Consider the following 13,422-nt stretch of genomic DNA (forward strand, 5'->3'; position numbering starts at 1 on the left):
GGCACAATTTTAGAGGGTGAAAATCTTATATGAAATATGAGATTATAATTTTTTAAAAATATCTGAAAATCTTATCTGACATGGGACACGTGTCACAGTTTTAGAGGGTGAAAATTTTATCGGAAATCTGAGATTATAATTTTTATTAATGAATATCCGAAAATTTTGTCTAGAATAAGACACGTGGCAACCGAGATTCTCATCCGAAAATCTTATCCGAAAATTTAATTACAAAAGATTATCAAAACTAATGATTTAAAGTATAAAAAAATAGGAAATAAAGTACAATGAATAGTAATTGCCCTAGACTTGCCATAGACTTTGCCCTCATAGGTGGAACCACAAATGGCAAGGCTAACACTATTCACGTGAATAATGGCAGCCCTTGCTTACCCTTGCCTTAGACTTTGTCCTCATGAGTGGAGTTGCTCTTATGTGAGTTCGTATTCTTGCAGTTGAGAGCATATATTGCGATGACAGTGCAGTAACTATCGTACTGAGTATTCAGAAGGTGGTGGTTATTATGCCACCCACCTAGATTATTAATATCAATATCCCAATTTTACATCTACCAAGATGATATATGGCAGAGTGGGGAATAAATATAATATATTAATTGTTCCATGCTTTCTTGCTCCACTTGTGGTCAGCTGAATTATAAGGAATTTAGATTTATGGCATGTTTCGAGGAAGAACTTAAACATGGTATTTAGACCAAATTCAGGTTTTAAGGAATAGTATATTATGATTTCGTTATAAATTCCACCTAGATTTTGTTTCTTAAAAATCTTAAAATATGTGTCACATCATTAATTTAACAGAAAATTTGACGGTAGTTAAAAGTAAAGACTATTTTGATATGTAGAGGCTAACTTTATGGACTATTAGTGTCACAAAAAAACATTAGGGACGAAAATGATAATTTCGAAAACCTCAGAGACCATTTGTAATAAAAAGCTTATAATAAATATGAGGTAGAGAGCTCATATCACGATCAACCTTCTTGAAATAAAATGGGGCTTTTGAGCACGGTTTTCGTTAAGTCCTGTGTAGAGTTATGGGGGAGGAAATGGAATATACAAGACATATCCACAGTGGTTGTGTTTTTGGCTTTGCATTGCCTTTGTTTATTTGCACCCTTTCATTTCAACTGGGGTGCATTTTGGGTGGCTATGGCTCTCTATTTTTTGACTGTTTTAGGAGTGACTCTCTCTTATCATAGAAATCTTGCCCACAGGAGTTTCACCCTTCCAAAATGGCTCGAGTACTCCTTTGCCTACTGTGGGGTTCTGTCGCTTCAGGTATATAATATGTAGATACATGAAATTATTCTGATCCATCTATATAAAATAAAATAAAAAGGCGTGATTGGAAAAGGATTTCTTGTGATCATGAACGTTTCGTATGTTTTTTTTTTCACTGTATTAGCTAGCTGTTACTCAGTAGAAAGATAAAATATGTCTGTGCGTGTGTTTTTTGGGTTTGCAGGGTAGTCCGATTGAATGGGTGAGTACACACCGGTACCACCATCAGTTTACTGATACAGAGAAAGACCCTCACAGCCCCATCAAGGGTTTTTGGCATAGTCACATGGGTTGGATCTTTGATAGCAGTTATCGGTTTGGACAAGTAGAAAACAACTCTCTCTCTCTCTCTCTCTCTCTCTCTCTCTCTCTCTCTCTCTCTCTCTCTCTCTCTCTCATACATACTTCGTATTTTTATTTAAATGAGAAATTTGCAGCATGGGGGCCTAAAGAACGTTGAAGATTTGAAAAAGCAGCTTTTCTATAGGTTTCTTCGTCATACTTACGTTCTACATTCAGTTCTTCTTGGAGGTTTACTGTATGCTGCGGGTGGATTTTCCTTCTTGGTTTGGGGAATGGTGAGATTGCTTACTTACTGGTTAATTTTCATTAAATTTAAATTGGAACTTATGGTCTTTAAAAATTTATATCCAAAAGTAAGTACAGTGGAAGCTGTATATACCGTCCATGTGGTTCACGTAAGTCGATTTTCTTTTGTACATCATATTTCAATAGTTTCTAGAAATACTCGCAAATTCTTCTCACAAATTTATCATTATATAATCTTTCTTTATATAATGGTCTTGGACATGCAACTTTGACTCCTCATTCGTATACATACAGTTTTAATTAAACAACCTCAGTCCTGATCTCTTGGACCACAGGAGTCCAAGAGAATATGGTCACTCACCGTTGGATGTAAATTCAACGGTTCACTCACTCTTGCACTTCTTTTAAATTTTTTTTTTGAACCGTTGGATGTTACATCCAACGACGGGTGACCATAATCTCTTGGATCCCTGTGGTCCAAGAGATCGGGACTGTAAACAACCTATGCTAAGAGTTCAAAATGTGGAATTTAAAAATTTGGGACTGCATATATGGGCTTAGTTAAGTTGACTAAAGTAGATGTGCTCCCCACTCTTCACTCGAGTTCAAATCCCCCTCCCTGTATTTAAATTTTATTTTTATTTTTTCAACCTCCCTCACCTCCCTCCTCTACTATGTTATTTTTAATATATAATATTATATACACTTAATAATTGACAACTTGTAATTTAAGTTAATGGTCTCTTTAAAATAAATTAGACATGATTAAGTTCGAAATATTGAACTCTAACACATAAGTTTTAAATCATAGGTATTTGATATACTTTATTTTCTATTTTGATTCCTCCCCAATCTTACAATTCTAGCTCCACCACTGACTAAAAGTGATTGAGGCAGGAAGTGGTTGGCGGGTTTGGGGTTGTAACACCAGAAGTGACCAACACTAGAATTAGTTGTGGCTAATTAGGTGGTGCGTGCCGATGGTGGTTTTGTTTGTGCCTACATGTGGTTTTTTTTAATATTAAAATCGCATTGTTTTGGGATTTTTAAGAAATAAAATTTAGGTGGACTTTAGACATACAATTTACGACTTTTTCATATTCAAAATTTTTTCATGCTGAATTTAAAACTTCTTTGTTTATCAACCCAATTTATAATGAAATCATAATATATCATTCCTTTAAACATGAATTTTGTCTAAATACCATGTTTAACCTCTCCATCCAAATATGTTCTAAATCTAAATTCCTTATAATTTTAGGGGGTGAGGATGGTATTTGTTTTCCACAACACTTTTCTAGTTAATTCAGCTTGCCACATGTGGGGAAAGAAACCATGGAACACCGGTGATGCGTCTAGGAACAATTGGTATATTGTATTATTTATTTCCCACTCTGCCATATTTCATCTTGCTAGATGTAAAATTGGGATTTTAATATGTTTTATACACAATCTTTAATAATTTAGGTGGGTGGCACTGTTAGTGCTTGGAGAAGGGTGGCATAATAATCACCACGCTTTTGAATACTCAGCTCGACAAGGGCTAGAATGGTGGCAATTTGATTTTACTTGGTGCATAATAAAATTTATTCAAGCTATTGGATTGGCAACAGATGTGAAGGTCCCAACTCAAATTCAAAAGCAACGAAAAGCTTCAAAGAGTAGAATCCTGGCTACTCAAAATTAGTCTTTGAAGATTTACCCTACTATGGATATGATGGATAATTATAGCTTCAAATCCTATATGCATTTGTAATGGTGTTAATATTCATGCGTGGTGTGGATTAGTTTTGTATTTCTATGGCTTCTAAAATAATCACTTATAATCATATTGTGGAAAAATCAGCTATGAAAAGTGTTTAATTCTGGCATATGGAAGTAATTTTCTGTATTATGAATAAAATTGACCCCATGTTGAAAGTGTGTTTAGTTAATTGTTTAGTAAAAAAAAAAGTTACTTTCATTTGCATTTACACTGATTAGTTAAGATTAAAATAAGAGTTAATATTATGCATACATCTCATGAGATTTCTTTTGTTTTCATATAACTCCTTGAGGTTTTGAAAATTACACAACCACCCCTTGAGGTTTTGAAAATTATATATATATATATATATATATATTAATTTGGCCAATTTGCATTCTTCTTGTCGGCAACAAAACAACAAAGGGCCATATGGCCTTTTTCAATAATTTCATTATCCCTTTCCAGCCAAAGTCTATTTTATCTTTGAGATTAATTATTCTATCAAGCTTTCCTCTTCAAGAAGAACTAGTGCATCCTTCCAGCCATACCTTCTTATCCAAATTACCCCATTTTATCAGTCACCCAATCTCATAACACCTTCAGCTGCATCTCGACTAGAAGGGCACTGTTCATTCGTTTTGATTTAGTCCTGTGATGGTAGGACAAAGTTTTTCATTAGTTCGAGAATTATTTGTGGTCAACAAGTCAACTTTCTTTAGTGTGCGAGCCTGCCACTGTTAGCAGTTTAAAAATCTTAACAGACTTATGAAAAATAGATAACTTGTGGCCCAAGTTACTGACTTTAAACAAGTGATTGTGAATTTGGGTGAGGAATATCTCATAAGTAAGTTCTTTTCTTGCCTCAGATTAGTGAGGACTTCACAATTTCTCACAGTAAACTAGTAGTTCTGGCCAAAATGAATATTAAAATAAGAGTTAATTATACATACATCTCATGAGATTTCTTTTATTTTCACATAACCCCTTGAGGTTTTGAAAATTACACGACCACCCCATTGAGATTTCCAAAACATTACATGTTACCCCCTTGATAGAGTTTGAGAAAGAAAGGAAAAAGTACATGTTTGTGTCTTATCTTCCAATACTCGTTATAAGCAGTTGGGCCAGAGAATCATCCCTCTCATCCTATTCCATGTTTTTACTTGTGTTTTATGGAGTATATGCAGGCCCAATTCATGGCCTATACTTCTTTTCACGCAGGCCCTGCCCATAGACTACGCGAGTTCGGTGATGGCATAGGGCCCCAAAAAATTGGGCCTCCTATAAAACCTTTTAGCCCAAGAAATATAGTAGCAAAAAGGGCATTTTATTTGTGTAATTCATGCTTTTTTGGGATGTATTCTGAAATGTTTTGGCATTTTTCTTTATTTTTCATGTAGTTAGTCTTTTTTACGTAAATTAACCAACTTAGCACCTAAACTGAGAATTTTTTTTATAATTATTTTTCATTCGGAATGAGGTAATTGTTGAACATAAAAGCCTCAACTTTTATTTCTGCCCAGGACCTCCAAAATCAATGAACCAACCTTGTTGGCATGTCCATCAGAGGTGCCTTCTTGTGCGTTCAAGTGACATCATTTTCACCAAAGTGTGTATGTCTCTTTTTGTTTTGTTTTGTTTTATAATGTATGGAAAAAAGGGAACTAATATGTAATAAGGTGTGCATTGTGTTTTTTCGTCTTGGTATAGGTGTTAATTTTGTTGACGTGAGTTAACCTACTAAATCAAGGATTTCCTACGTTAATTAGGTGATTTACTTCATTGTTTTATATAGTTGACACATTCTTGTATAATTAGAGGATATTCTCCTAATTAATTAGTGTATATATTTCATTGTAAAGCACCATTCTAAACTTCTATATATACCTCCTTATGAAGAAGAATACAATTAACTTGAAGTATTCAAACCAAATGTCATATTTTAGCATGGTATCAGAGCAATCGATGTTAAGTTATGCTTGAATAGACACACTATCTCTACTAGAAATTTACGTGCTTCATTCATAAATATGGTTGTGGAGAGAATTCCTTTTTTTATTATATATATATATATATATATTTATGATGGTCTATTTGCTTTTCTGATGAATCACTTCCTTGTCTCCTGTTTATTTCTTGTAAACACAACCTGTTCTAATGGAGAGCCCTCACGAGCATAGAAAGGAAACTTTTGGCCCCCCTTTTCTGGTATTTAAATGGTTATGAGTTCTCTTCTGATTAACCCATTTTTTCTACTTCCCATCACTTCCTCTGCCTCAGTTGAAAACTTTGGCTTTCAGAGTCATATGGGCTTTCTTATGAGAGAAAGATCTTCTAAAATATATGTTGATTTGAACTCTAGAATTAAGATCAACGGTGTTGATCAAATTTTTAGGCCTTTGGAGAGATTTAAAGCCAGGCCTAATCTGAAAATCAATTAGAAACTGACTTGTCCGAATTAAATCATCATTTAATGGCAATTAATATTTAATATGTGTATTTAATTCTTGCTAATTGGTTTACAAAGGCCTGAGCCCTTAAAATCATCTGGGCTGATTTTTGACTTCCATAAAGAAAACCCAAGCTCCTGCTTTTGACACAGGCTAATATTAATTGGGCTGGCGCATGTATTGTAGGCCCAAACAGACACCAAAGACGTAACGAGACCAACCTTCGAGAGGTGAGCTACACCCCAACTGGTAAATCATCTTTCTTGGACTAATATTTATTTTTTGCACGTATTATCAACGTGGTCTTTTCACAGCAACAACATCAAGCCGTAAGCTCATGCATGAGATTTTCAAAACACACACACATATATATAATATATATACGTAGTGAATGTTTGTATGTTAATTTACCAAAAAGATGCTAGGCCATATATGATATGTCATTATGCCACATGCATTGGTCTCGACTTGGGATTTAAGACCACACCCTAACTCTGTTCTCGTTTTTCAAAGAACATTATTCCTTAAGAAAAAGAACATAAAGTATAAAGATTACAAAAACAATATTGTTTATTAATTAATCTTGAGTCTACATATATATATGTATACCAGAAATTTTTTTTGGCTCCTTGAAACTGAGGAGGACGCTCCTCCTTACAACTAATGTGGTTTCTAAATGCTCATATATACCAGTGTTGATTTTATTTTATGCTTATCCAATTCTCTCGCTTTCTTTCATTATTTATTCCTTCAAATTGTTGATTGGTTTCGCTTTTATTTGTCTTATAGTTCAATACATATGTGGTTTTGTTTTTGTTTACATCTGGGATTCAGTAGGTATAGGGGTTGGTTGGACCGTTGGACATATGACATCCATAGAAATGATCTGAGAAGAGGGTTTGTGATAAGAGCCGCGGGGAGGGTGAAAAAGGAAGGAGAAGATTGAGCTCATTAAAGATAGGGAAGCATAAATGATACGGTAAAGCATGTGATTCTTGATAGAGCTCATTAAAGTGGTAACCTCTCCACCACCACCACCACCACCCTCCTCCATCCCTACAAAAGTTTAGGTGTATTGAAAAAATCTTTGATTTTGAAGGAAATACCAAAGTTGACAAAATCATGCTTCTCCCTACTATTTTTTCAGTTTAGATTAGTTATTAATGACCCTATATCTTGGGTTCACTGGCACCACCACTCTAACCACTAGGGATGGCCACCCCAAAAACCTTCCCCACCCCCTCCCAAACTCTTCAGTTTGAATAATTTTCACAGAAAATGTTAAACCTATTGCGATTATAATCAATAAAATAACAGAATTTTAAGTCGCGCATGATTATAAAATTAAGAAAAAATAATGTCGCACACACACAGGAGCACATACAAAGAGGTTAGCATTGTGTTCTTGTACTTGTAGGGATGGCAATGGGTCGAATTGGGGGTGGGTTTGCCATTCCCATCCCCATTTCTATCCTCGTTAAGTTTTTATGCCTCATCTCGCCTTCATACCCACAACATTCATATCGGGGATTCTCCATCCCCACCTTCATTGGTGAATGGGTTCCCTAACCCGCCCCATTAATACGGAAGAAAAAACTAATTATAACTACGTTGTTGAAAAAAAGAAGAAGTATTAAGGCAAGATAATGAGTTGTATGGCTTAAGATAATATACGAATGTTTATATATGGACTAGAAGTTAACTAAATAAATAAGTTGTGGCTTAAGATTTGTATACATTATATAAATATATAATATAATAATAAAAAATATACTATAATAACATATTTATATATACTATAATATATATGTTCTAAACGGGAAGGGTGCGGGTTGGGGATTAAAATATCATCCAGCCTCTTCCCAAACACCATATCCAAAAAATTCTTCATACCCGTCTACATATCCGTTATTTTGTCCTTCATATCCGACCCATTAGAGTCGAATTCGAACAAAGATCCTTACCCGCGAAAAAAATTGCCATCCCTAAACTTGTGGTGCACACATTGAGATGACAAGAAGTCCGTAAGTTATTCAGATAAAAAAAGAAAAGTTAAGGTATTAAATTACGAAGCTATATTATGTGAGGGCCGGACCAATTATTGACCCCACTCATCATATGCGATTCCACTCTAGTCCAAAGCTACCAACACTTTTTTTTGTAGCAGATGCTTTGTTTTACAAGGAAGCAAGGTACGTAGTATACTATAAATACTCTCCACAATGCCCATCTTCTTTTGCCAAACTCAGATCATCAGAATTATATTTATATATATATTTAAGATGGGGCTTTTGGGCATGTTTTTTATGAAGTCATGTGGAGAATTTTTGGGGAGGACATGGAACATACAAGACGTATTCACATTGGGTGTGATTTTGGCCTTGCATTCTCTTTGTGCATTTGCGCCCTTTCATTTCAATTGGCCTGCATTTTGGGTCGCCGTCACTTTGTACGTTGTGACGGCTTTAGGAATCACACTGTGCTACCATAGAACTCTTACCCACAGAGGTTTGAGGCTTCCAAAATGGCTCGAGTACCTCTTTGCCTATTGTGGTGTTCTGTCACTTCAGGTGTGTGTATATATATATAATCCGAAACGCTTATTATGCTTAAAAATGTAGGAAAGTCTTTAAATTTTAGATCTATTTTAAAGGTTCGTACATGAAGTATTAATGATTTATATAATCATACACAAATTCAAATAAAACTCTACAAATTGCTTCTTCCTTTAATCAGACTTTTAGTAAATTTGTTACGTGCATACGTGGAAAATTGTAGGTCCCGCTTTTATGCTTTATGTGTGGATTCTATATAGACAAAAACTGTTACGAAATTTGAATATTCTCTCACTTCTATGAAAGGTAATCTTGGTAATGACTTTTTTACTTACAGAAAATGAATTATACCCACATAGAGAAAAACTAGTAACAGGACGTGTAAAAAAAAATAGTTATTTCATGTTATGTATACTCTCAGTACTATCTAAGAAAAATTAGTGTATAGTCATAAAAAACTTTAGTAATTAGCATATGATACATTATCTATTTTTGTTTTGGATATGGTGGATGAGTTTTAAATTTTATTTTGTTAAAAGCCAATGGCCCTACCCATGTGCTCTTTAAGCTTGTTTAATTTGTATTTGAAATAACGTTTTTACTTATTTTATATGGGAGCCATATCACGCCCAGCTTTGGAGGCCTTTTCTTGCAGAGAAGCAAGAGGAGGATCGACGGCGGAGAAGGCGTCTTCCATCGTTTTCCAGCGGAGAAGCAATCAATGACAGAGAAAGCGTTTCTGTTTTCTGGCGGAGAAGCAATTGATGACGGCTCGTCCTGGCCTGGCGTCACGACTGCTGGCGGAGAAGGCGTTTTCTGATCCATGGAGAAGCAATTGGAGGATCGATGCCGGTGAATTCGCAAAGCTCAAAGGCTCCTCCTGCTATTTCGGTGACTCGGCCTAATAGATCTCCGTCTCTTGCGGTAATTCAGAACCTATGCTAATTATTGTGATGTTTTTGAATCTGGTGTGTTCTGGTTTTTATATTATGTGATTGAATTACTTGGAAATGGGCTTTTCTTGAGATTTTTTTTGTTTAATTTCGGTGGTGTTGTTTTGAGATTTGAACTGTGGCTACTTTGTTGTGTTTGAGTTCGTTTATGAATGTATTAGAGTGGTAGCTTTTCTTCATCTGAAAACCTGGTGGCATTATCACTTACCACACATGTATTGCCCTCCTTCATGTCTATAAATACGTCTGAATATTACTTTCAAGTTCTTATTGAAAGTTTTGTTTTTGTTTTTTCTTTTTTACTTTGAAATTGCTGTAGGCTGGTAACACAAACAACTTTGCTTATACCTGGAAGTCTGCAGTTTTACCTCTTATGCAAATTCATAATCTTTATTCTTTGCTGGGTCTATTATGCCTATTGAAGATACAAATATGCTGATTAAGGTGCTCTTATCTCCGTAGATTTCCTTCTGCATTGCACAAACTGCATTGCAGTTTTGGTAATTACAATTGGATTTTCGCTCTTTCCTTGGCCTTCAACCTCACCAGTTTTGAAGAGTAGAGGCTACTCAGATGAGGAATTGGGTGGGCAAGAGAAGAGTAGAACTACCCAAGAGCAAGGGAACTCAAAATTGAATTTTTGGAAACTAGAAACTGCATTGCAGTTTTGGACGCTTGGCATGGAAACATAAAAATGCACAATGAGGGAAACGTAAGAAAATATCAAAAATATGTATAAATAGAAACTAGCCTCTTTATCAAAATGAGGGAAAACAAAGAGTGAAAGGTAATCCCTTTGACTGTGTTGTCTCATTTGATTCTGAAATCTTCTATTTGATTACATGCTAAATGTTTACTGCTATTTGACACCTTCATTTATCTGTGGGTTTCACCAGTGATTCTTTACTGGTTTACAGAATTTTGATGCCTGGGTTTTGACTAGTAATTACTTTACATTTTCATGATATCTTTTATTTGTGACTTTTTTATGCTTGGTAGAGATACATTGGAGGTTTTGCCCCGTAATCCATAGGTTGTTGGTTATTGAGTTGTTAAGCTAGTGTTGATTTGATTCCCTTCTCTTTGTACTTGTGGAGTTTGCTATCTAAATTATTTAGTTTGCAGCAATGCATATTTCAATTTTGTTTTGTTTCTAGCTATATTTTCAATTTCGACCTGAAAACTTGAGATCATATTGCGGTTCTTAGGATATAGATGCTTGTTGTTTATGATATCACTGTCATATGATATTTTGCAATACCATTTAAGCTTTAGTTCAGTAAAATTTTATACAAGTTCTGCATTATAGTTTTGCACAAACTACATTGCAGTTTTGGAAACTGCATTGCAGTTTTTGTAATTACAAATTGGATTTTTGCTCTTTTCTTGGCCTTCAATTTCACCAATTTGAAGAGTAGAGGCTACCTAGATGAGGAATTGGATGGGCAAGAGAAGAGTAGAACTACTCAAGAGCAAGAGAACTCAAAATTGGACTTTTGGAAACTGCATTGCAGTTTTCATTTAATTACAATTGGATTTTTGCTCTTTCCTTAGTCTTCAACCTCACCAATTTAAAGAGTAGAAGCTACCTAGATGAGGAATTAGGTGGGCAAGAGAAGAGTAGAACTACCTAAGAGCAAGAGAACTCAAAATTGGACTTTTGGAAACCGGAAACTGCATTACAGTTTTCATTTAATTACAATTGTTTTTGTAGCTGTTTTCGTTTTTGTTTTTGTTTTTTTAACATAATTGATATCTACATTATATTTTGTTGCAGTTTCTGTTTTTATTTGCAGTTTTTGTGTGAATAAGTGTTGAAATGCTTTTTTTTTTTTTTTTTTTAATAAACCATTGATTGTTTATATAAATATTGTATAATTGAATAAATACTACAAAATCAAGTTTGGTGTAGTGGTTTGTGAGTGAGCCTTCCTCCCTTGAGGGTCAAGGTTCGAGTCCATTCAATGACGTAATCTTTTTTTTAAAGGTGAATAAAGGGCAACGGAGTTGGTCATCTACAGACAGCGGGAGTCTGACGGTGGTGGTCGGCGACGGGAGGTGGCTGCCAACGGTGGTGGTGGCAGGTGGCCGGCGGCGGGAGTCCGGCGGTGGTGGCCGGCGGCGGAAGTCCGGCAGTGGTGGCCGGCGGCAGGATTCCGGCAGTGGTGGCCGGCGGCGAGATATGATTGGCTAGATATGGACATGTGGCATAGTATGCTTGCCTTAGAAGGAGTGGCATTGTGTGTAATTTTGATATGTTTTAATGATATTTTTGTAAAATTAGGTACCACAATTTGGTCTTTTGCCTTATGCTAATTAGATAAAATTATATTACTATCTTCCAAATTAGTAAACTATATTGTGTTTTAAAACTAAAGCTCCCTAAGTTAATACATACTGGGCTATATTTAAAATAGCTCATTTATAGGCTTGTTTATTTTTTCTTTCCCAAAAACTTCCCTAGGCCATAGCCCACTACAACCATAGAGTGGTTCCACTAGTGATTAAACACATTGTACACGTACGCGCATATTTATCACGTTTTATACATTTTACAATTTTTTTAAAATAAAATAGATAACACTCTTATACAAGTATTTTTTTCTTACATATTGTTGAATAGAAATAATACATGTTAATTTTTTTTTTTAAAATAAGTAATATTAAACTATTTATAATGACCCAATTTTGGGCAGTATTTTTTTAATAAAATTTTTATCAAATAATATACATGTGTATTTTATTCATACACTTCATGTGCGAGCCTTAATTTACTCGTAGCACTAGTTTTAGGGCTGGTTCACCTTCTTTCTTTTTTGGAGTATCTACGTATCTTTCACTTTTCATCTAAACATGTCCTAAATCCAAACTCCTTGTAATTTCAGGGGGTGAGGACGGTACTTCTTTTCGACGCCACTCTGATTATAAATTCAGTTGGCCACATGTGGGGAAAGAAACCATGGAACACCGGTGATATGTCTACAAACAATTGGTATATCGGATTTATTCCCCACTCTGCTATATTTCATCGTTGCTAAATGTAAAAAATTGGGATATTAACTTGTTTTATGTCCGTGATATATATTTTTAATAATTTAGGTGGATGTCAATTATTACGCTTGGAGAAGGATGGCATAATAACCACCATGCTTTTGAATACTCAGCTAGACATGGGTTGGAATGGTGGCAAATTGATATTACTTGGTACGTAATAAGATTTCTTCAAGCTATTGGATTGGCAACAGATGTCAAGGTCCCAACTGAAATTCAAAAGCAACGAAAAGCTTCAAATGGTAGAATCATGGCTACTCAAAAATAGGGTTTTGAAGATTTACTCAGCTATGTATATCATGGATAACGTTACTAGCTTCAAATCCTATATGCGTTAGTGATGTTGTCAATATTCATGCCTCAAGTAGTATTTCTTTGGCTTCTAAAATAATTACTTATAGTCGTACTACAGAATAATCAGCTATGAAGAGTGTTTAATTTTGGAAATGGAAGTGATGTTGTGTACTATGAATAAAATTGACATGATGTTGGAAGTTTTACTTCACGTGTTTGGTGAAAAGAAAAATTACTTTCGTTTACGTTTATACATCAACTCCGATGATCACTTGAAAGCACACCAAAAGTCTAGGCCAATCCAACTAAATTCCCTCATTTTAAATGTGTAAACCAATAACAAAACTAAAAACTTAAGTAATACGAGATGAGAATGTGGAACATAAATTTCATTTAAACAAAAGCCATCTACATTGGTTTTACAAGGAAATTAAAAAAAGAGACAATAAAATTTCTATCGGCTTAATTCCTTAAAGATTTAGACATTGTTGAGATTCTTACTAGAAAGAGAGAAAGACC

General features: G+C 34.8%; 2 protein-coding genes and 1 long non-coding RNA gene across 3 annotated transcripts; all 3 read left to right on the plus strand.

Moving 5' to 3' along the window:
• On the plus strand, positions 1,014–3,596 carry LOC18781372 (palmitoyl-monogalactosyldiacylglycerol delta-7 desaturase, chloroplastic). Its single transcript, XM_007212662.2, has 5 exons — positions 1,014–1,301; positions 1,489–1,629; positions 1,742–1,882; positions 3,115–3,221; positions 3,321–3,596. Exons 1-5 carry the CDS (start codon positions 1,014–1,016, stop codon positions 3,538–3,540), a joined length of 897 nt encoding a protein of 298 aa, XP_007212724.1. The 3' UTR covers positions 3,541–3,596.
• On the plus strand, positions 8,333–13,091 carry LOC18779474 (palmitoyl-monogalactosyldiacylglycerol delta-7 desaturase, chloroplastic). Its single transcript, XM_020562318.1, has 3 exons — positions 8,333–8,620; positions 12,444–12,550; positions 12,658–13,091. The coding sequence occupies exons 1-3, from the start codon at positions 8,333–8,335 to the stop codon at positions 12,875–12,877; spliced, it is 615 nt and encodes a 204-aa protein (XP_020417907.1). The 3' UTR covers positions 12,878–13,091.
• LOC109949004 lies at positions 9,226–11,942 on the plus strand. The gene is made up of 2 exons (XR_002271497.1): positions 9,226–9,529; positions 11,546–11,942. It is a non-coding gene; the product is annotated as an uncharacterized LOC109949004 (long non-coding RNA).

This window comes from Prunus persica, chromosome G4, assembly GCF_000346465.2.
Source record: "Prunus persica cultivar Lovell chromosome G4, Prunus_persica_NCBIv2, whole genome shotgun sequence".
NCBI lineage: Eukaryota > Viridiplantae > Streptophyta > Magnoliopsida > Rosales > Rosaceae > Prunus > Prunus persica.

Bases quoted from the DNA above. Each gene is read 5' to 3' on its own strand.
- LOC18781372 (XM_007212662.2), top strand. From the start codon at position 1,014: ATGGGGCTTTTGAGCACGGTTTTCGTTAAGTCCTGTGTAGAGTTATGG. The intron at 1,302-1,488 runs GTATATAATATG...TTGGGTTTGCAG, and splicing joins GTGGGGTTCTGTCGCTTCAG to GGTAGTCCGATTGAATGGGT. The intron at 1,883-3,114 runs GTGAGATTGCTT...TTATAATTTTAG, and splicing joins CCTTCTTGGTTTGGGGAATG to GGGGTGAGGATGGTATTTGT.
- LOC18779474 (XM_020562318.1), top strand. From the start codon at position 8,333: ATGGGGCTTTTGGGCATGTTTTTTATGAAGTCATGTGGAGAATTTTTG. The intron at 8,621-12,443 runs GTGTGTGTATAT...TTGTAATTTCAG, and splicing joins GTGGTGTTCTGTCACTTCAG to GGGGTGAGGACGGTACTTCT. The intron at 12,551-12,657 runs GTATATCGGATT...TTAATAATTTAG, and splicing joins GATATGTCTACAAACAATTG to GTGGATGTCAATTATTACGC.